This window comes from Ranitomeya variabilis, chromosome 2, assembly GCF_051348905.1.
Source record: "Ranitomeya variabilis isolate aRanVar5 chromosome 2, aRanVar5.hap1, whole genome shotgun sequence".
In the NCBI taxonomy this organism is placed as follows: domain Eukaryota; kingdom Metazoa; phylum Chordata; class Amphibia; order Anura; family Dendrobatidae; genus Ranitomeya; species Ranitomeya variabilis.
Genome location: NC_135233.1, coordinates 1,062,404,229 through 1,062,425,702, shown reverse-complemented (window position 1 = coordinate 1,062,425,702; position 21,474 = coordinate 1,062,404,229). Strand labels below are relative to the sequence as shown.

The window sequence follows — 21,474 nt, the reverse complement described above, 5'->3', positions numbered from 1 at the left end:
ATCTAAACCGGACTGCAAGAAATCCAAAATGGAAGGAATAGAGAAAGCAAGCGGAGGGCGACTTCGGAGCCTGCACCACGAGAAGTAGGTCTTCCAGGTACGGTGGTAGATGCGAGCGGAGGACGTCTTGCGAGCTTTGATCATGGTGGGAATGACCTGCTGAGAGAAACCGGCTTGGGTTAGAATCCAGGTTTCAACAGCCACGCCGTTAAACGTAGGGCCCCTGAGCTCTGGTGGAAGATCGGCCCTTGACGAAGCAGATCTGGGCGGTCTGGTAACCGCCAGGGAACGTCGGACACGAGCTGAACGAGCTCCGCGTACCATGCGCGACGTGGCCAATCCGGGGCAACAAGGATGACCTGAACCCCCTCCGTCTTGATTTTTCGGATCACCTTTGGTAGTAAGGGAAGCGGAGGGAACACGTACGGAAGTTGGAAACGATGCCACGGGTATATCCCCGATGGCCTGGGGATCCCGAGAACGTGCTATGAAGTTGTGAACTTTGGCGTTCAGTCTGGACGCCATCAGATCCACGTCCGGGGTTCCCCATCGAAGGCAGATTTGCCGGAAAACCTCTGGATGAAGTTCCCACTCCCCCGAGGCAAGGCCCTGACGGCTGAGAAAATCCGCCGCCCAGTTCTCCACGCCCGGAATGTGCACCGCGGAAATGATAGAGTGGTTGGCCTCGGCCCAACGAAGAATGTGGGAGACTTCCTGCATCGCCGCCCTGCTGCAGGTACCCCCTTGATGGTTTATATACGCCACGGCTGTGACATTGTCCGATTGAACTCGAACTGGGTGACCCGCAAGCAGGGGATGAAAGCGTCTCAGGGCGAGTCTGATCGCACGAATTTCCAGGATGTTTATAGGGAGCCTCGACTCCCGAATTGTCCAACGCCCCTGGGCAGAGTGGTGTAGGAAAACCGCTCCCCAGCCGAGGTGACTGGCATCGGTAGTTACCACCAGCCAGCGGATCGGGAGAAAAGACTTCCCCTGGAGGAGAGAGGATCCCAGAGTCCACCATGTGAGGGATTGCCTGATCCGTGGTGACAGAGGGCATGGGCGATCGAGGGATAAGGGATTCCTGTCCCAGATGTCCAGCAGAGCCTGTTGTAAGGGGCGGAGATGGAGTTGAGCGAAGGGAACAGCTTCTATTGCGGCCACCATCTTTCCCAGAATCTTCATGGCAAAACGGATGGACCGGGTACGAGGGTGACAGAGCGTCCGAGCTCCCTGCTGAAGCTCTTGGGCCTTGGACCGAGGAAGTAAGATCAGTCCCCTTGATGTGTCCAGGATCATGCCTAGGAATGAAATCAGTCGGGCAGGAATAGGAGAGGACTTGTCCGAGTTGATTAACCAGCCCAGGCGCGAAAGAGAATCCAAGGTAATGCGGACGCTTGCTTCGCAGGCCTGATAAGACGGACCTTTTATGAGGAGGTCGTCTAAGTATGGCAACACGACCACTCCTCGAGAGAGTGAAGAATAGCCATGACAGCCGCCATGACTTTTGTAAATACCCTGGGCGCCGTGGCGAGACCGAAGGGTAAGGCTGTGAACTTAAAATGGTCGTCCAGGATGGCGAAACGGAGAAACTTTTGATGTGGCGGGAAGATAGGGATGTGAAGGTAAGCATCCTTGATATCTATTGATGCTAGGAACTCCCCTCTTTCCATAGAGGAGATAACTGATCGTAGAGATTCCATCCTGAAGTGCCGTACCTTTACGTACTTGTTTAGGAGCTTCAGGTCCAAAATGGGGCGTACCGTTCCGTCCTTTTTCGGCACGACGAAGAGGTTGAGTAGAAACCCCTGAATCTCTCGTGTTCCGGAAAAATGACCCCGCTTTGGCGGAGGGATTCGATGGCGCAGCGAAGGGCTCCGGAATGAGCTCCCGAACTTGGGAGACGAGAGGGAAAAAAACGTGCTGGAGGGGAGGCGCAGAATTCTAGTTTGTAACCAGACGACACCAGATCCCTGACCCATTCGTCGTGGACGACGGAGAGCCAGACGTGCTGAAAAAGAAGCAGACGTCTGCCAACTTTGGAGGTGTCGACTGGAAAAGACCCCGAGTCATTGCGAGGCGAATCTGGCAGGCCTGGACCCTCTGGTTCTGGGTTGCCTAGGCTTTCCTCGCCAGGACTGATTCGGCCTGAAGGAAGGTCGAGAGTCCCTATCTGGGCGAGCGGATCGTTCTGATCTGGATGAGGGGGCAGAATTGGACCAGAATGGGCTACTGCGAAAGGGCCGAAAGCGAAAATATTGTTGACGCTGAAAAACGGCTTTGGGCCTATGTTGAGGGAGGAACTTGCTCTTTCCTCCTGTAGCGTCGGAAATAAGCTGGTCTAATTTTTCTCCGAAAAGACGCCCGCTCTGAAAGGGAAGGGAAATCAGAGACTTTTTTGAGGAGGAATCTGCGCGCCACTCTCTGAGCCAGATAGCTCTCCTAATGGTGATGGCGTTAGAAGCTGCAGTTGCTGCACAGTCCGCCGCGTCGAGGGACGCATACATCACAATCTCCAGCCATGGCAATTTGTTTGGCCAGGTCTGCCACCTCAGGCGGAAGTTCCTGTTCCTGAATGGATTTAGCGAGGGCATCCGCCCAGTAAACCATTGCCTTGGCAACCCACGCCGCAGCGAAGGAGGGAGATAGAGAAGAACCCGAGGCTTCGTACACTGAGCGAGCTAGGGAATCTAGCTGGCGTTCTGTGGGACTCTAATTGAAGCACCGTCAGGAACGGATAGGAGAGTTTTGGTTGCCAAGCGCGAAACCGGAGGATCTACTAGTGGAGATTCCGTCCAATCTTTAACAAGATCTGCGGAAAAGGGATACTTCGACTCCAGAGTCTTTTTGCCTGTAAAACGCTTATCCGGACGCTCCCTGTGTCGCCTGACTATATCCAGGAAATCTGGGTGAGAGGCGAACGTCTTATGGAAACGCTTGTTTCTCGTAAAGGAAACAGAATGGTCCGGGGCAGAATTAGAATCATCGTCCACTTTTAGTGTATGATTGACTGCCTCAATGAGGGAGTCGACAGTAGACCTAAACTCCGGAGCATCCGGGTCTAAGGATGCATCAGACTCATACTCAGAGTCGTGATCGCTACGGGCCCCTAGAGAGGGTGAGCGAGAAGTGGAGCTACCAGAAGCTGACTGGTGTGAAGAGTGCTCAGGGGAGGTAGTGCGGATCCGTTTTCTGGATGACCGTGCCTCCTTCCGGTGAGAGCGGCCCCTGCTGGCCGACGATTCCCCTGTTACGGAGGGATCTCTTAACCCAGGAAAAAGAGGGCCCCGCTCCCCAGAGGGGTCCTGAAGGGATTTAATCGCTTTGGCTAGCGAATCCACAGACTGTGACAGGGACGCCACCCACTCCGGAGGACTACATACACTGGGGTCGGTAGCGGCGGAGGGCTCCTGGGCAACTGGGGCATCGCAGGCTGAGCAGAGGGAGGAACTCTGAGGCCGAGGAATAGGAGCCTGGCATGTGGTACACGTAGTAAAAAAGGTAGTATGCACCTTAGTGATCTTTCTGGTCCTTGACTGGGACATGGTGTACGCTAAAGTAAAAGACAGTGCACAGGGCCTGTAAGCTGTGGAAGCGAGGGCGACGCTGCAAGGGAGAACTAACGTCGTCTCCTTACCCGTGGTCCTGTATCCCGCTGAGAGAGGAAGAGCGGCGGTGCTGGTGGAGAGACAGCCAGCGGACAGGGCGCTGCACTAGGAGGAGCGCAGCCGGCAGTCAGAGCTCTGCACGTGGAGCTGGAGCTGCGGCGTGCAGAGAAGAAAGATGGCCACCGGGGGTTGGTGAGGGGAATCTCGCAAAGAGCGAAAGCGCCAGGACCAGGGGGCGGAGCCGCCGAATGACGCGAAAAAGGGGGCGGAACCTATCGGGAACCGGCCTGCTAGGCCAAAGCCGGGGACTAAATTTGCGGCTTCGGCCCGGCGCGCGGCCGAGGAGCGCCGGACCCTAGGGGAGACCCTGAAAAGGAGAGGGAGCCCTCCGGAACCGCTGGGGCGACCGACCCTCCCCCAAATGGTATGGCACTTACCCCGACAGAAGGGGAGAAAAAGCAGAGAAGCCTGCTGCACCAGCGGTCAGAGATGTTTTCCATGGATCTGGTGAGCTGTGCCTGGGGGATTAGGACGGTCCAGGGTTGGGGGAAGCCTCTATCCACCATCCCCATGAAAGGGGGGGGGGGTGGAGAGGAACCGTCCGCCTCCTTCCATCATCCGCTTTCTCAGTGGTGATGCAGTGGGGGCTGCACGGACGCCACAATGTAAGGTGCCTCTGAACAGCCGAGGGAGAACCTGGTGGTCAGGGCTGAATGTCCGGCAATAGGCCTGGCTGCAGAAGAGGATACTGAAGGTGACACTCCAGTGCTCGTCTGATAAGGGAGGGGGGAGATCGGTGCCCTTGAAGGGGCCCGTCGCCCCTAGAATCAGCTCAGGCAGTGGCTTCCCACGTCGCAGGAGAGGATACGGAGAGGTGAAACTCCCGTGCTCGCCTGTTGTTGGTTCGGGGGAGATCGGAACATGAAAGAATCCGTCGCCCCCTTCGTCCGGGATAGAAAGGTTTAAATCCAGTGTGCCTCCTACGGACACTAAGCTTGAACTGGGTCTCTGGAAGCCAGCATGAGGGTGTATACTGCAGGGGGAGAGCAAACTCTTTTTTGTCTCACCTTAGTGTCAGCCTCCTAGAGACAGCAGCATAACACCCATGGTCCTGTGTCCCCCAATGTGGCGAAGGAGAAAAGTAAACAGCGGCCAATCTGCTACATAGAAGTGGATCATAGAGGCAGGGTTATCCATGGTGGCGGGGCAAATATATATATATATTCATGCAACAAGTTGTAGAAAGCTGGAAAACCCTCTAAAATAAGTTGTAAAATAATTTCACCTGACTGGTGAGATGGCAGCCTGTTTGGATAGGCCGATTATCTGTTACTAATCAGCGGTATATATGCATCCATAAGCATGACAGTCATGTCAAAAAGCATGATCAGCCATTATAAAGAGAAATTAGACAGTAATTAAAAATATTGTCCTTTGTGTTTATAATGCCTAGAGACCATGGAAAATAATTGCTTATAACCTCACTGGTGTAGTGAAACTCCCTGTATAAAAGACAACCTCTCACTAAAAAAAATAAATAAATAAAAATGAAAATACCTTGTAATCCCTGGCTTCTCCCATTTCAGCCCTTTTTTCAGTTTTGTGCTGCATCTGTTGCTTTTAGAGCACGGTATGTGATATCTCTTCTTCTAGCTCACCTGGCAGTTTCTGCTGAGTCTTCTCTGGGGGCGTGTGCTTTAACCCCTCCCTCCCAGAGGCTGCCAATCACAGCTCGGCCTCTTAGACTGCTAAATCAGCTGCTGAGCTGTGATTGGCAGCCTCTGAGAGGGAGGGGTGAAAGCGCACGCCCCCAGAGAAGACTCAGCAGAAACTGCCAGTTGAGCTACAAGAAGAGATATCACATACCGTGCTCTAAAAGCAACAAATGTGAGTATCTCTGCAATGGAACGACTTGGCTCAAAACATGAAAAAGTGTCAGAATCAGAGGAGCGCAAGGATTTTTACTATGTATTTAACTTTTTTTTTTTTTTATTAACTGACAGGTCCTTTTTATATCCCTATTGACTGAATTGCTCAGGTTACTGTATAATCCTCACCTTCCCAAACGGTGCCCTTGCCCGGAGAATGGATCCACTCGCTTTTTTCTTATCGTGTACTCTTCACCTTTTCTGTCTTCCACATTAACAGACAATTCTTTCTTTGCAAATGTCTTGTGCAGCTCCGGGGGCAGCTCTCTGGTACATAAGAATACAAGTCATCAGCCGAGTGCAACACTAAGACATGAGGAGGCTTATATATCATTACCCGGTACTATTGCCACGTGTGCACTGAAGTGCATGGTCCGTATAGTCTTACATCACCGCACGTCAATGACATCACATACAAAAACATTTACAAGCCTGCTTTAGCAAAGGTTTGTGTACTGCTGTCTGATGACGGATACAAAATGTGTTTCTTTCATCTGAAGAAATTATCCTGTGCAATCATTAGCTGGATGTTGACAGATCCCTGGAGATGGACTTGTAACCTTGAGATTGTTGATATTTTTGAACAACTTTGGTTCTCAAGCCCTCAGACAGTTCTCTTCTCCTCTTTCAGTTTTGCATGCTTAGTGTGGCATGCACAGATACACAATGTAAAGACTGAGTCAGCTTTTCCCCTTTTTAACTGGTTTCAAGTATGATTTCCATATTGCCTGCACCTGTTACTTGCCACAGGTGGAGTGTGAACGAGCATCACATGCTTGAAGCAAAGTCGTTTACCCAAAATTTCGGAAAGGTGCCAACAATTTTTTCAGGTCCATTTTGAGGGTTTTGGGTGAAATTATGTTCAATTTGCCTTTTATTCAGTTTTTTTGATTGTTCCAATACACACAAAGGAAATAATCATGTGTTATAACAAAACATGTGCATTAATTTTCTGGGAAAAATACTTTATTTTCTGGAACAATTTCAAGGGTGCCAAAACACAGCCACATTTGTAGCTGCATGAGGCTCGTTTTCTTGAGGGATAAGTTGTAGGTTTGAATGAAAACCTTAATATACAGTATATACTTGAGTATAAGCAGAGATTTTCAGCCCACTTTTTTGGGCTGAAAGTAACCCTCTCGGCTTATACTCGAGTCATACCCAGGGGTCGGCAGGGGAGGGGGGAGCGGAGCTGTGTATTAATACTCACCTGCTCCTGGCGCGGTCCCTGCATGTCTGTTCTCCGGGCGCTGACAATTGTTCCTGTAGTGAGCAGTCACATGGTACCGCTCATTACAGTAATGAATATGGACGTGACTCCACTCCCATAGGGGTGGAGCTGCATATTCATTACTGTAATGAGCGGTACCATGTGACCGCTCACTACAGGAAGAAGCTGCCGGCGCCGGGAACAGATGTGCAGGGACCGCGCCAGGAGCAGGTGAGTATAATGCAGTGCATGATATTCATCTGCTCCCCGTTCCACCGTCGGCGCCACTGAGTCCTCTGCAGGGACGCTCAGGTCAGAGAGCGCGATGACATGATTAGTGCGCACCGCCCTGACAGAGTCAGTGCAGAAGATGGGGAAGACACAGCGGCGGTCGGTGGTGGAACGGGGAGCAGGTGAATATAGCAAGTGCCGGGGGCCTGAGAGGTGAGTATGTGATTTTTTTTAATCGCAGCAAAAGCATATGGGGCAAATGTCTGTATGGAGCATCTTATGGGGCCATAATCAGCATTTGTGCAGCATTATATGGGGCAATTATCTTTATGGAGCATCTTATGGGGCCATGTGCATCATTATATGGGGCAAATATCTCTATGGAGCATCTTATGGGGTCATAATAAACATTTGTGCAGCATTATAAGGGGCATATTTTGTATGGAGCATCTTATGGGGCCATCATGAATTGTATGGAGCATTATATGGGGCCAACATGAACTGTATGGAGCATCTTATGGGGCCATCATGAACTGTATGGAGCATTATATGGGGCTCCTGATTCAATATGAATATTCAAAAACACAAAAACACTTAACCTACTGATGTCTTAATTAATTTTACTGTTATTGGTATCTTTTTATTTTTGAAATTTACTGGTAGCTGCTGCATTTCCCACCCTAGGCTTATACTCGAGTCATTAAAGGGAACCTGTCACCCCCCCCCCCCCCAGGCGTTTTTAACTAAAAGCCACCTTGTGCAGCAGTAATGCTGCATTCTGACAAGGTGGCTCTTTTAGTTCTGGGTGCTGTAACTGCCGGAATAATCAGTTTTGTTATTTGTCCAAAATACCTTGTCTTCAGTCGTGGAGGCAGGCCTTTCCCCCCCTGCTGCAGACGCCACACAGCCGTCACTCACATCTTCTTGGCACCGGGCGCCGCCTCCTCACCGCTGTTTTGAAATCTGCCAGCGCCTGCGCTCTGGTCTCCTGCCTTGGGCAAGCGCAGTGAGCGCTGCCCGTCTGTGCTCATATGCAGTCTAGCCGACTGCGTCTGCGCGGCCGCCCTGCTTGTTATTCCCAGCCCCGCAATGTGAATAAATCAGAAGACACTGCGGGGCAGGGATTCACAGGCAGGGCGGCCGCACAGCTAGACTGCATATGAAGACAGAGGACGGGCAGCGCTCACTGCGCCTGCCCAGGGCAGGAGAAAAGAGCGCAGGCGCTGGCAGATTTCAAAACAGCGGTGAGGAGGAGGCGCCCGGCACCAAGAAGACATGAGTGACGGCTGTGCCTTCTTGACTGAAGAAAAGGTATTTTGGACAAATAACAAAACTGATTATTTCGGCAGTTACAGCACCCAGAACTAAAAGAGCCACCTTGTCAGAATGCAGCATTACTGCTGCACAAGATGGCTCTTTTAGTTAAAACCGCCTGGGGGGGGGGGGTGGGTGACAGGTCCCCTTTAAGTTTTCCCAGTTTTTTGTGGCAAAATTAAGGGGGGGGTCAGCTTATACTCGAGTATATACGTTAATTTACTTAAGTAACATAAGGACTCCAATCAGGAAAAAAGGAGATTTTTGTGTACTCACCGTAAAATCTCTTTCTCTTAGCCTCTAATTGGGGGACACAGGACCATGGGTGTTATGCTGCTGTCCACTAGGAGGCGACACTATGCATAATCTGAAAAAGATTAACTGTGGCTCCTCCTGTGCAGTATACACCCCTGGACGGCATCAGCCTTCTCCAGTTTTGTGCCAAAGCAGTAGGAGGAACGTAACATGAATAACATAATTATGCCTGTAAGGCGGCAACTATGTACGAGCTCAAGAAACAATATGAGAACTCACAACAGCCCGGAAAGGGCAACAGGGTGGGAGCTGTGTCCCCCAATTAGAGGCTAAGAGAAAGAGATTTTACGGTGAGTACACAAAAATCTCCTTTACTCTGTCGCCTCATTGGGGGACACAGGACCATGGGACGTCCTAAAGCAGTCCCTGGGTGGGAAGCAATGGACGAATATTGTGCAGACAGGCCCGTACACTTAGGGCACCGCCGCCTGCAGGACACATCTACCCAGGCTCGCTGAGGACTGGGTATGAACCCTGTAGTGTTTAGTAAATGTGTGTAAGCTAGTCTAAGTGGCCGCCTTACACACTTGTTGTGCCGAAGCCTGGTGCCGAATGGCCCAGGAGGCCCCTACCGCCCGTGTAGAGTGTGCCGTAATACCGGCTGGAAGAGGAGGATTCTTAAGGCGGTACGCCTCTTGTATGGTGGATTTGATCCACCTGGCAAGAGTAGCTTTTGGAAGCTGGCCTACCCTTGTGGCCGCCTTCCAGAAGGAGGAAAGGAGAATCAGACCTCCGGAAGGACGCAGTCCTAGACACGTATATACGCAAAGGCCTGACAAGGTCAAGCGTATGCAGAGCCTTCTCCACTCTATGAACCGGAACCAGACAAAGGGATGGTAGTGAAATTTCCTCATGGAGGTGCAAGTCTGACACAACCTTCGGAAGGAAGGATGGGACCGTACGAAGAACTACCTTGGCCTGGTGACAAGCCAGGAAAGGCCGTCTGCATGAGAGTGCTGTCGGTTCAGACACCTTGCGTAGCGAGGTGAGTGCCACCAGGAAAAAAACCACCTTCTGGGAAAGAAGGCGGAGCAGGACCTCCTTAAGGGGTTCGAAGGGTGGTTCCTGCAATGCTGTCAGGACCAGGATGAGGTCCCACGTTTCTAGTGGTCGTCTGTAGCGGGGAACCAATCGGGGAACCCCCTGAAGGAAAAGGCCTTACTTGCGGCTTGGTAGCAATGCGCTTTTGGAAAAAGCACTGAGAGGGCTGACACCTGGCTTTAGGCGAGCCCAATGACAGACTGGCTTCCAGACCCGCTTGGAGAAAACCAAGAGCTTTGGGTAGGGAATAAGGGAGTGGAACCTAGCCACGAGATTCGCACCAGGTAAAGAAAACTTTCCAGGTACGGTAATACATCTTGGCAGAGGCTGATTTCCGTGCTCTGATCATGGTTGCAACGACCTCTGTCGAGAACCCTGCCTGGGTTAGAACCCAGGTCTCAAGGGCCACGCCATCAAGTTGAGAGCCCTTGAGTTCTGGTGGTAGAACGGCTCTTGTGATAGAAGATCGTGGCGGTCGGGGAGACGCCAGGGGGCGTCTGCTGTGAGTTGTACGATGTCGGCGTACCATGTGTGTCTGGGCCAGTCCGGTGCAATGAGGATAGTTGAAACTCCCTCTTGTTTGATCTTCCTCACCCTCTGGATATCAGGGGGAGAGGTGGAAAAAATATACAGAAGCTGGAACTGAGTCCAGTCCTGAACCAGAGCGACTGCTCCGAGCGACCGCGGATCGTGAGTTCAGGCAATGAAGTTGGAGACCTTGGCATTGAAATGGGATGCCATTAGGTCCACATCCGGGGTCCCCCAGCGGAGACAGATCTGATGAAAAATTTCAGGATGGAGCGACCACTCTCCCGAGTCTATTCCTTGTCGGCTGAGGAAGTCTGCTTCCCAGTTGTCCACACCCGAACGTGGACCGCCGAAGGACCGACCCTGTGTCCTCCGCCCAGCGGAGAACATATGACACTTCCCGCGTCGCTTGGGTACTGCGGGTCCCCCCTTGATGAGTCACATATACCACAGTCGTGGTATTGTCCGACTGTATCCTGATGTAAGAGGCTGCCAGTAAGTGATGGAAAGCCCTCAATGCCAGAAGGATGGCACGAATTTTCAGGATGTTGATGGGCATGGACGCTTCCGCTGAGGACCACTTGCCCAACAGGAGCCCACAGCTGAGCCGGGGTCCCTGGATGCAGGCGCAGTGTGCTGGCCTATTGCTTGGAGGTGTAGAATGCTGCCTGTACAGGCCCTACCTGAGGTGTCTCAACCTATACCCCCAGAGAGGGAAAGGGAAGGTGCTATTGTCACCTTCAGGGGCCTTTATCCTCGCCTCGACCTCAACCCAGAAACCAAAAGGAATTGGGGAAGGGAGTCTCGACTTCGAACCAGCACCCGAGGGACTGGGGAAGGAGCAGCATGGGGAATAGCCATCTCAACTTCAACTGGGCACCCCATAATAGGGGGCCGAGGAAGGAGCCATGCCGGGAGTCTCACAAGAGACCCTCTTTTCTTCATCTGCTAGTCGGAGGGCCAGTGCCTTGTCCTTGGGAAGGAGCACTAGACCCCTGGAAGTGTTGAATAACATTCCCAGGAAGGTCAGGGACTGACTCGGGGTTGGTGATGACTTTGTAGGTTGATTAACCAGCCCATACGACAGAGTATCGGTTGTGATTGAGACGCTGAGCTCGCAAACCTTGAAGGTGGGAGCCTTGATGAGTAGATCGTCCAGGTATGGAACGACTACTATGCCTCTGGAATGCAGGACGTCCATGGTTGCTACCATGACCTTGGTGACACTCTGGGAGCCGTGGCGAGTCCAAAGGGGAGAGCCACGAATTGGTAGTGGTCCTGGCCTATTGCGAACCTGAGAAACCTCTGATGGGCAGGTGCAATGGGTATATGCAGGTATGCGTCTTGTATGTCTATGGAGGCGAGATATTCTCCCTTCTCCATGGACGCAGTGATGGACCGAAGGAACTCCATGCGGAAGTGACGGACCCGTACATATTTGTTGAGCTGTTTTAGGTCTAGTATGGGCCGTACGCTGCCTCCTTTCTTGGGAACTACGAACAGATTGGAGTAGAACCCTCGGAAGCGGTCGGTCGTGGGTACCGGTACTATGACTCCTGATTAATAAAGCGAGGAGACCGCTTGGTGGTAGGCTCGAGCCTTGGCTGGCAGTTTTGGGGGGACAGAGAGGAAGAACCTGTCCGGTGGGTTGGAGGTGAAGTCTATTTTGTATCCGGAAGACACTAGTTCCATGACCCACCTGTCTTCTGTAATAGGCAGCCATACTTGATGAAAGAGCAAAAGTCGGCCGCCTACCGGTGTGGTGTCTTCCGGAGTCCGTAAGTCATGAGGAAGAGAAAGTCTGAGATTTTCCTCCTCTGGGCTTAGACTGGCCTGCTTTGACTGCCAGGTCTTGTCCGACCTTTGCGTCGATCGTGAGTTGTCCCTGCGTGGGGAACGGTTATGATTTTGTACTGGACGTGAGACGGACCAGCCGGAGGAATTCCGAAAGGATCGGAATCGAGTTTGGTTATGCTTCTGGTAAGTGCGTTTAGGTTTCAGTTGGGGAAGAGAAGTACTCTTACCCCCTGTGGCGTTGGATATCATAGTATCCAACTGTTCACCGAAAAGTCTCCCACTGAGGTAGGGGAGGTGCGTGAGGGACTTCTTTGAGGCTGCGTCCGCTTTCCATTCCCGCAGCCAGAGGATACGCCTGATGGGGTTTGATGCTATCCCCGCGACTCCCCTTGCTGAAACCAGAGCTGCATGGAGCATGTAATCTGCTACAACTGCAATTGAACCGCTTGGTCCGACAGTTGAGGAGCGGATGCTTGGAAGGCTTGTAGATTCTTTGCCCAGGCCAGGATGGCCTTGGCAGTCCAAGCTGAAGCGAACGCAGGAGCCATGGATGCCCTTGCTGCCTTGAAAATTGAACGAGCCATGCGTTCTACCTGCCAGTCTGCTGCGTCCCTGAGGGTTGAGCTATCTGGCGGTGTAAGGAGGGTCTGTGCTGCCAGCCTAGAGACTGGGGGATCCACTTCAGGTGGATCTGTCCATTCCTTGGTGTCCTTCTGTGGGAAGGGGCACCTCGCCTCCAGATATTTGCGATTAGCGAATTTTTTCTCAGGCTGTGAGAGCTGTGTTTTTTTTTTGTTTTTTTTTAAAGGATCGCCTTAAACTCTGGTGGTTAGAGAAAACCTTAGGCGGCTTCAGAGTTCCTTCAAAGGAAGTCTGATGTTCCGGGGCCTCTGATGGCGGATCAGAAATGACCAGCACCCGATGGATGGACGATATTATGTCCTCAACTAGCGCTGTATTGCTAGGAGGGATTGGGATCAGGGACCCCTCCGTTTCTCTGTCTGAGTCAGAGACGCAGATGCCTTCTGAATCCTGTGTATCACTGAGGCGTCCCCTGCTAGGTGAGCAGGGGAGGAGACCTTCTCTGGTTGGGGATTGCGGAGATCTGCATTGTCTGTCCCTGGAATGGGACGGTCTAGATGACCTGGAGCAACGGTGTCTCTCCCTAGAGGGGGATGACGCAGATGGACTTGATGTATGGATCCGCTTGCGTCGTGAACTAGACGTGGATGTGCCAGGGGCATCTTGTTCCTGAGTCAAGCTCCCCCTTTGCTGGGTAACGTTCATAGCCAGGGCATGACCCTGCAGAGCCTGAAGCAATGTGGAAGTTAGGTTATCTATAGACTGCGTCATAGATTGCGATATCTGAGTAGCCCATTCCTGTGTGGCATTAGACACCGAGGCATTGGCAGGGGCTTCTTGTATACAGTTCTGACAATGCGGGTACGTGCTGCTACTGGGGAGAGCGGTCCCACAGGCTGTGCAGAATGCATAATAGCAGTTCTGCCTGGTTCTCTTGGACCTTGAGCCCGGCATAGTGCACAGAGTGCAGAAGTGCTGCCAGCAGATGGACCTTACAGGGGTGGAGAACCTACAGGGGAGCCTTATAGGTAATATGGATTCACAGCTGAGTAAAGATAACCCAGCTGTGATCTTACCCCACCAGTGTACCCCTAGGTCCAGCGCCGAAAATCCACAGTCCTGTGCCCCCCGGAGACTGGCTGCCTGGTCCTGGTCCTGCAGACCGGGAGATGCAGGGTTAATCTGCAGCCGAAAATGGCTGCAGAGACAGAGGAGAGAGGAGGAGAAGGGGGCAGAGAGCTGGAAAAAGGCGGCAAGGCTATAAAAAAACCGCCCTTTCTGTCTCGATCCGCCCCTTGTATGACACGGTAGTGTCATATTTGTCATCCGGGGGGCGGGCCGGGGGGCGGAGAGGAGGCTGCTGCTTCAGCTAGGCCGAAGCCGGGGCCTAAATTAGATGCCTGAGGCCCAGAAGGGCTCCAGGCCGGCGCGAAAGTCCGGGAGGGGGTCGGATCTGAACCGGACCCCTCCGGATTTGAAGGCAGGATGGCGGTGGGGCTATAAGCGGAAGGGGGAGCCCGGCTGGGGTCCCCCTGAGGCAGTAGAGAGCTGGTGCTGCCGCAGAGACAGGGACGCTGGGAGCCCCGTGTCTGTATGTGCCATGCCTGCCTGCACTCCCCCCGGCCCCAACAGGAGCCCGCAGCTGGGCTGGGGTCCCTGGATGCAGGCGCAGTGTGCTGGCCCATTGCTGGGAGCTGTAGGATGCTGCCTGTACAGGCCCTACCTGAGGTGTCTCAACCTAATACCCCCAGAGGGGGATAGGGAGGGTGCTTTTGTTACACCGTCAGGGGCCTTTATCCTCGCCTCGACCTCAACCCAGAAACCAAAAGGAATTGGGGAAGGAGGGGGGGTCTCGACTTCGAACCAACACCCGAGGGGCTGGGGAAGTAGCAGCATGGGGAATAGCCATCTCAACTTCAACTGGGCACCCCATAATAGGGGACCGAGGAAGGAGCCATGCCGGGAGTCTCACAGGAGACCCTCTTTTCTTCATCTGTAATCCCATCGGAAAACGGGAAACGGAGTAAAAACGGAGTAAAAATCTTTAGGTGTGCCTCCTTTGCGACACTAAGCAAAAAACTGGAGAAGGCTGATGCCGTCCAGGGGTGTATACTGCACAGGAGGAGCCACAGTTAATCTTTTTCAGATTATGCATAGTGTCGCCTCCTAGTGGACAGCAGCATAACACCCATGGTCCTGTGTCCCCCAATGAGGCGACAGAGTAAAAATGGTAGAATATAAATAAAATGCAATACCATCATAGTTTTTTGGGGTTTTGTTTTTATGTTAATCAGTATATGGTAAATTTATGGTTAATTAATTTTAGAGTTTGACAAAGCGGACCATTAGGGACACAGCGATACAAAACAGATTATTTATGTATTGTTAAGCCAAAGTATCAAACTTATATTTTAAAAAAATGTTAAACTTTATTTTCCCCATGTTTTACTTTACTTTTACTGCCCAGAGGACACAAACCTGGGAATCGTTCAATCGCTTACTCTCTAGTCTGCTATATCACAGTATTGCAATATACAGTAAACACTGAAGTATCCTATAAAAGCTCCTCCAGTGGTCAAATGTCACGGGAGTACCAAGATGGCAGTGACGTGGGGGGCTTTGGCAGACCTCCAACTGTTAAGGTAAGCCATTGGTGCCCCATGATCATTATCAGATGTGCCATTTAATTGCCACTATCGGAGGCTGAGAGCGATATTTAAATGGTTGAGAGCTGGAATTGGAGCTCAGACGCCACCTGTGCAGCACAGCCGGCATTTATTGGATCTGGAGAGATTTAAGCCCCTGAGCCTCTTCCTCAATGACTTACACTCATGAAATTTTGCATTCAGACAATAGGTGCTTAGTGCTACCCCCTGAACTCCTCTAGGTACAGCTTATGAATACACACGCTGTGCTGTGCACTACTCCGCACTTACCCCTTCCTCATGGAATCTATAAACTGACGATTTGCAGCATCGCTATAGTCCCTGAGATGACCATCATTGATTGTGAACCCGTTCTTCCACATCTTTATTACAACTTCTGCCTGCAAAAAAAAAGAAAACCACACAGTAATGTATTGGTGCAAAGGCAGGTCCTACTTTCCCACATATAACCGCACCTACTGGAAGAATAAGCCCGGGGTCTGGGGGAGTACTGGCAGCGAATAAAGGGTGAAGTCTCACGTGGCAGAAATGGCCGTGGCTTCGCTTCAGTTCGATAAGGTCATTTTGATAGAAAGTGGATTTCTGCAAACCCAGTTCAGATCAAGATCATCAGTCTCAGAAGTCTGCAGCAAGTCTGACGCATGTGAACACACCCCAAATACCCCAGGAGAGGCCTATAAGTCACCACACCGGCGGGTGAATATTCCCATCGCTGGAATGACACGGGACGCACCTCGTCTTCTGGAGAAGTGTTCAGGACGCCTGCGTCTTCTGCTTCTTCAAACAAGCTGTTCACAAAGGAGTCGCACCGCTTCCTCTCGCCGCTCCTCCCCGCCATCCTGAAAATCCTAAGACAATGCAAAAAAAAAAATGCCTGTCAATGGTTCCCATGATGGTGATTTAAGCACACGAGTGCTTCTCTGCAGCAGCCATGGATGTGACAGACGACGGCATTTACGGATTATGTACAGACACCGTGGGCAGAGGGTGCGGCACTATAAAATGAGTGCGACAGGGTCTGCCGCGCCATTGGACACCACCCTATGGTGAAACAGCCGCGTACCTGTCTTGTGGCTTCATGGCGTCGGTCTTGTCAGCTTCCCTCATGTCTGAACTGCTTCATCCTTCTACAAAAGAAACATGGAGGATGACAAGGTGGAATATTTCTATGTAGCGCTGCCCAGAGAACTGCCTTGTTCCCATAACTTTGCTGAAAAGAAGCACAAAGTGGTGAAACAGTTGTAGCAAAAAAAAAAAAAAAAAAGCAAGTGTTAGCCTGAAATACTTATTTTTTGTTTTTTTGCCTGCTGTTCTGAAACGCAGCACCAAGCCCTCTGTATAGCCATAGAGGCGAGCGATAACATTTCTAGCAGCCTGCGGCCACCACTAGGGGGAGCTCACTGCATACAGATGTAGACATGGCGGCCAGTAACAGCACAATATGATGCACCCTGGCTGGAAATCAGCACCTGTACGCTTCTTAGGTAACAAATGCATGCGCCAATCTAGCAGAGCATGCTGGGAGTTGTAGTTACACGGCAGATTGATAAACCACATCACACAGCTTTAATCTTAAAGCATGCAAGATACAAGGGCATGGTTTTCCTTGAATACTCATGTGATGTCCACCCCTGGATAGAGGTCAGCAGGGACCACAAGAGGCATTGAGGGGGTCTTTATTTTTGGACTACCATGGGTCCATTTCTAAAATATAAAGTAGTAGTGGACAAGCCCTTTAATTCTGATAGATTATGGGTGTATTGAGGGTAATTGGTCAGGGCTGGTGTTGCACAATGATAGGCGAGGGGTTATCTTGTGTGACCAGAAGTGTGTGGATGAGATGGGCAGGTGTATGGACAGCAGTCCTGCCCCCTGTGGACGTCACGTGTCCTTACACTTTCTGCAGCAGTCGCACTTTATCCAGGTATTTATAGACGCAGGGTGAGCAGATGGCGGCGGACGTCACATAATCACATACACAAGCGTCAGACGGAGAGAATGCGCTGAGTCAAGGGACAGGGGATTACACGGGATCCGGTGGCCGCGCATCTACTGTACGTACACAGGACATCCGAGAACACGGGCTTACCGCTGCCCTAGATAACGCCATCCACCGCCCTGCAGAGTAAGAACCCAGGACATACCCAAGCTAAACGCTCACCACGTGTGCACGCTGCCAGATCTCCCACGGGCAAAATTCCATGGAAGTGTCGTCACCAGCAAACCTGGCAGAGGATACAGTGAGGATTAGTGAGGGTGCGGGGGCAGATCAGCTTCGCCAGGGGGCACACATGCAGGTTTAGATTTCACCTTTTTTTTTAACTGGGGACTCTTACGATGGACTATTAATGTACTGAATCTGTAAAAGATAATATCCATAGGATAGGGACTCGATACCAGGTGGGCAGGGGGCTGACGCGCGGTACCCCCTAATAATCAGCTATTCGCAGATCACAGGCGGGGGGATAATAGGATAGGGACTCATTACCAGGTGGGCAGGGGGCTGACGCACAGTACCCCCTAATAATCAGCTATTCGCCGATCACAGGCGCTGGATGTAAACAGTATTAGAACCCAGAACAGCACAGCCCCCTGGCCAATCTCCGGTACTGCAGCTCGGCTCTTTAACCCCTTCCTAGGTGGTTTAACCCCTTAACAGCCACAGCCAATCATTGATGCAGTGCCACTTTGAAAGCCCATCCTCCTTTAGCGGGGGAGCTGAGCTCGAGAGGGCACACAATGGCGGCAGTTACATAGCCAGGATACATGGCTAAATGCAGCAACTGATTAACCATTTAGAGGACACTGTAGAACTGGAGTGGTTTGCTGGTGGACAGCGCACAGGCTCCCATCAGCCCCTCGCCTCATGATCTCAGGGAACTTATGGGTCATTATGGCAGGTGAAGGCCCCAGAGCTGCCATCTTGGCCCTCCTGAGAAGCTCAGCCACGGGCTGATGATCATAGGAAACGGATTTACACTATATAATAGTATGGATGTATATAATATTACGATATTGCCCCCTAAAAAAGGCTCAAAAAAAAAAACACAACAACAAACCACATCTATAAGGGTAGGTGCAGTCGGTCAGTAATCGGTAGCAGCGCGTTGGGCGCAGAACATGTCCGCTCCGTCCAAAGCGCTGCAGTCTATTGAACGCAGGTGACTCCGCATTGTATTAAGTGAACTGTGCGGAATCACCGCGCCCAATACATTCTATTGGGGAGATTTATCTTATGTCTCCACAAGTCAAATTGACATGCCGCAGTCTGGAAAGATGAGCCGCATGTGCGTCTCCACAGGGAAGCCGAGGGCGCCTGTACACACACAGTGGAGATGGGATTTCTTAAAATCTTATTCACAATGCTGTAATATCTGGCCGCTGCAAATGTACCCCAAATGTGAATTATCCTTCTACCCATAAAAAAAAAAAATAAAACAAACCTATTTGGCATCACTGCATCCCCCCCCAAAAAAAAGTTAGATTTATCAAAATACAAAATTAATTGTCCAGGCCTGTAAAAGCTGCAAAGAAGAAAAAAAAAAAAACAACAACTTTGCTATTGCTGTCCTTGTACTGACCTGGAGAATCAAAATTTCCAAGTTTTTTTTTTGCATACAATTAACACCGTAAAAACAGAATCCAAAAACAATGGAGAGATTGTTGTTTTTATTCTATCTTCCCAGTTTCAATCCATTCGGATTTCCCCTCCCCCTCATTCTACAGTATATGGTCTGATAAGTACGGTATGTATTGTGTCAATCAAAAAGACAACTCACCCCAGCAAAAAAAAAAACAACAACAAATCATAGGACTGTGTTGACAAAAGAATATATATATAAAAAAAAAATCATGTTATGGCCGTTAGAAAAATATATAAAAATAAACCTGTATAATAAGAAGGGGTTAATATAGACAAAATTCTAAACAATTTTTATCACTGTAACAACCTGATTATTTCCATGGAGAAACATTAAAAGCAAAACATCATTGTTCTTTCTTACAACCATCTGCCAAATGGAAAAAAAAGAAAAGTGATAAAGAAAAAAAAAAAAAAGTTATATATGTATTTTTTTACACTAAACACACACAAATACATAAAACAAAAAAAACAAATAAGAAAAAAAAAAAGAAAGAGGCTACAAAAAAAAAAAAAACAGCTGGAAATAATGGCAGCATAAAAAAATAAACATTACAGTTTCTAAAGTCAGAGGGGCCGTCCACAGCCCCTTCCCAAGTTATAGTCCCATGCGAGACCCCCCCAACAACAAACCCCCCAGCCCTTTGTATTCGCCTCCAGCACCGCTTGTGTAACACAGTAATGTGACCGCTGCAGCCAATCAGCGGATCGGGGCGGCCCTCACTCGCACACTATTGATGACACAGCCGGATCTGGACACTGAAAATATTTTTTTCTGTCTCAAGGTTAAATTGTTAAAAAAATAAAATTAAAAATATATTCTCAAATGAAAAAAAAATGCAAAAAAGTTTCAGCTCCTAAAAGTAAATTTTCTTTAAAAAAAAAAAAGGACCAAGTCGTACGTCCTGTAACTCGGTCACACCAGTGCGTCCGCAGGGTGACTACTATCTGCGGCTTTCTACTGCAGTGACCTCACACCAGAGTCTCCAGCACACATGACGTCACACGCCCCCACATAACACCGACACTCACCACGGTCACCGCAGCGCCCGGCGGAGACCCTCGTCTTCCATCTCTATTCGCAGCAATGTAAATACCGGAAGTGACGTCAGGGGGCGGCGTGACGTTGGCATCCGCAGGGCGTTCTCGCGAGACGCCGCCATGTTTAGTGTGGGCAGCGTCGCCCTCTGCCAGGAGTCCAGGACAGGATGAACTGCCTGTGTATTAGAGGTGTGAGGGAATTTTTGCCTCCAGTCCTCTCTACTCTGAGATATTTCACCTCAGTTATATATCATAACATGGTGCACTGTACAGCTCCCACACCTAATACTGTCATAACATCCCCCCCAAATAAGAGCACCTCACTAATAAAGCAGCTGTCAATCTAAGTACAAAGACCCCACAAAAGTGCAAGACGGAGGAAATTGCTGCTTAACCCCTTAAGGACTGAGCAGTTTTTCCTTTTTGCACGTTCATTTTTCCCTCTCCGCAGTCACGTTTTTATCCAGGCTCGTCCCTGCCGAGAGCGCTTGTCCTCCCTCCGTAAGCGGGCTCGTCCCTGCAGGGAGCGCTTATTCTCCCTCCGTACGCGGGCTCTTATTCTCACTCCGTACGCGGGCTTATCCCTGCAGGGAGTGCTTGTTCTCCCTCCATACGCGGGCTCATCCCTGCAGGAAGTGCTTGTCCTCCCTCTGTATGCGGGCTCATCCCTGCAGGGAGAGCTTGTTCTCCCTCCATACGCGGGCTTGTCCCTGCAGGGAGTGCTTGTCCTCCCTCTGTACGTGGGTTCGTCCCTGCAGGGAGAGCTTGTTCTCCCTCCGTACGCGGGCTCGTCCCTGCAGGGAGCGCTTGTTCACCCTCCGTACGCGGGCTCGTTCCTGCAGGGAGAGCTTGTCCTCCCTCCGTACGCGGGCTCGTCCCTGCTGGGAGCGCTTGTCCTCTCTCCGTACGCAGGCTTGTCCCTGCAGGGAGCGCTTGTTCTCTCTCCGTACGCGGACTCATCCCTGCAGGGAGCACTTGTCCTCCCTCCGTACGCGGGCTCGTCCCTGCAGGGAGCGCTTGTTCTCCCTCCGTACGCGGGCTTGTGTAAAAATTATAGGGGATAACTCAGGAGACTCTTTGCGTGGAACAAGACAACTACAGGACACAGTTTTATAAGTGGTAAAGTCTATATTATCACACGGTGATTCAAACAGGTGCAGAGAGAAACTCAAGTCCACAACACTTGGTGCAAATAATAAACGCAGCTTAGCAGTCTATAGGGAACTTCAGAGGAAAATGCAATCACGCAGAAAGACTATGAAGCACAGTTATTCTTGAGGATACTTGACACAAATAAATCCTTGTCTTAGTCCAGACACAGATAGATATGCTTATAAGGCAGTTCAAATCATATCTTAGCTCAACCAGGGAGGCCTGGTTAATAGTCTCATGTTATTGCAAAGCAGCAACAGCTTACATGTCCAGCAAATGCAGATGGAAGTAAACACGAGCAGCAGATGAAGAAGGATTACTGGAAACTTGTGTATGCAGCAGGAACTCAGAGCAGAGTAGCAGGATCACCACACAGGTTCACAGGAGCAGGTGTATAGCCAGGGAGTAATCAGAGGTCAGG

General features: G+C 50.7%; 1 protein-coding gene across 1 annotated transcript in view; it reads right to left on the bottom strand.

The window, feature by feature from the left end:
• UBXN2A (UBX domain protein 2A) overlaps positions 1-19,973 on the bottom strand; it is a 35,967-nt gene extending 15,994 nt beyond the window's left edge. The window contains exons 1-5 of the mRNA XM_077291503.1: positions 19,893-19,973; positions 16,284-16,347; positions 15,954-16,068; positions 15,491-15,600; positions 5,666-5,803 (exon numbers count right to left, since the gene is read on the bottom strand). Coding sequence (XP_077147618.1) covers positions 5,666-5,803; positions 15,491-15,600; positions 15,954-16,068; positions 16,284-16,327 — 407 coding nt within the window. The 5' untranslated portion in view covers positions 16,328-16,347; positions 19,893-19,973. The remainder of the gene's footprint in view (positions 1-5,665; positions 5,804-15,490; positions 15,601-15,953; positions 16,069-16,283; positions 16,348-19,892) is intronic.
• Positions 19,974-21,474: the final 1,501 nt, after the last annotated feature.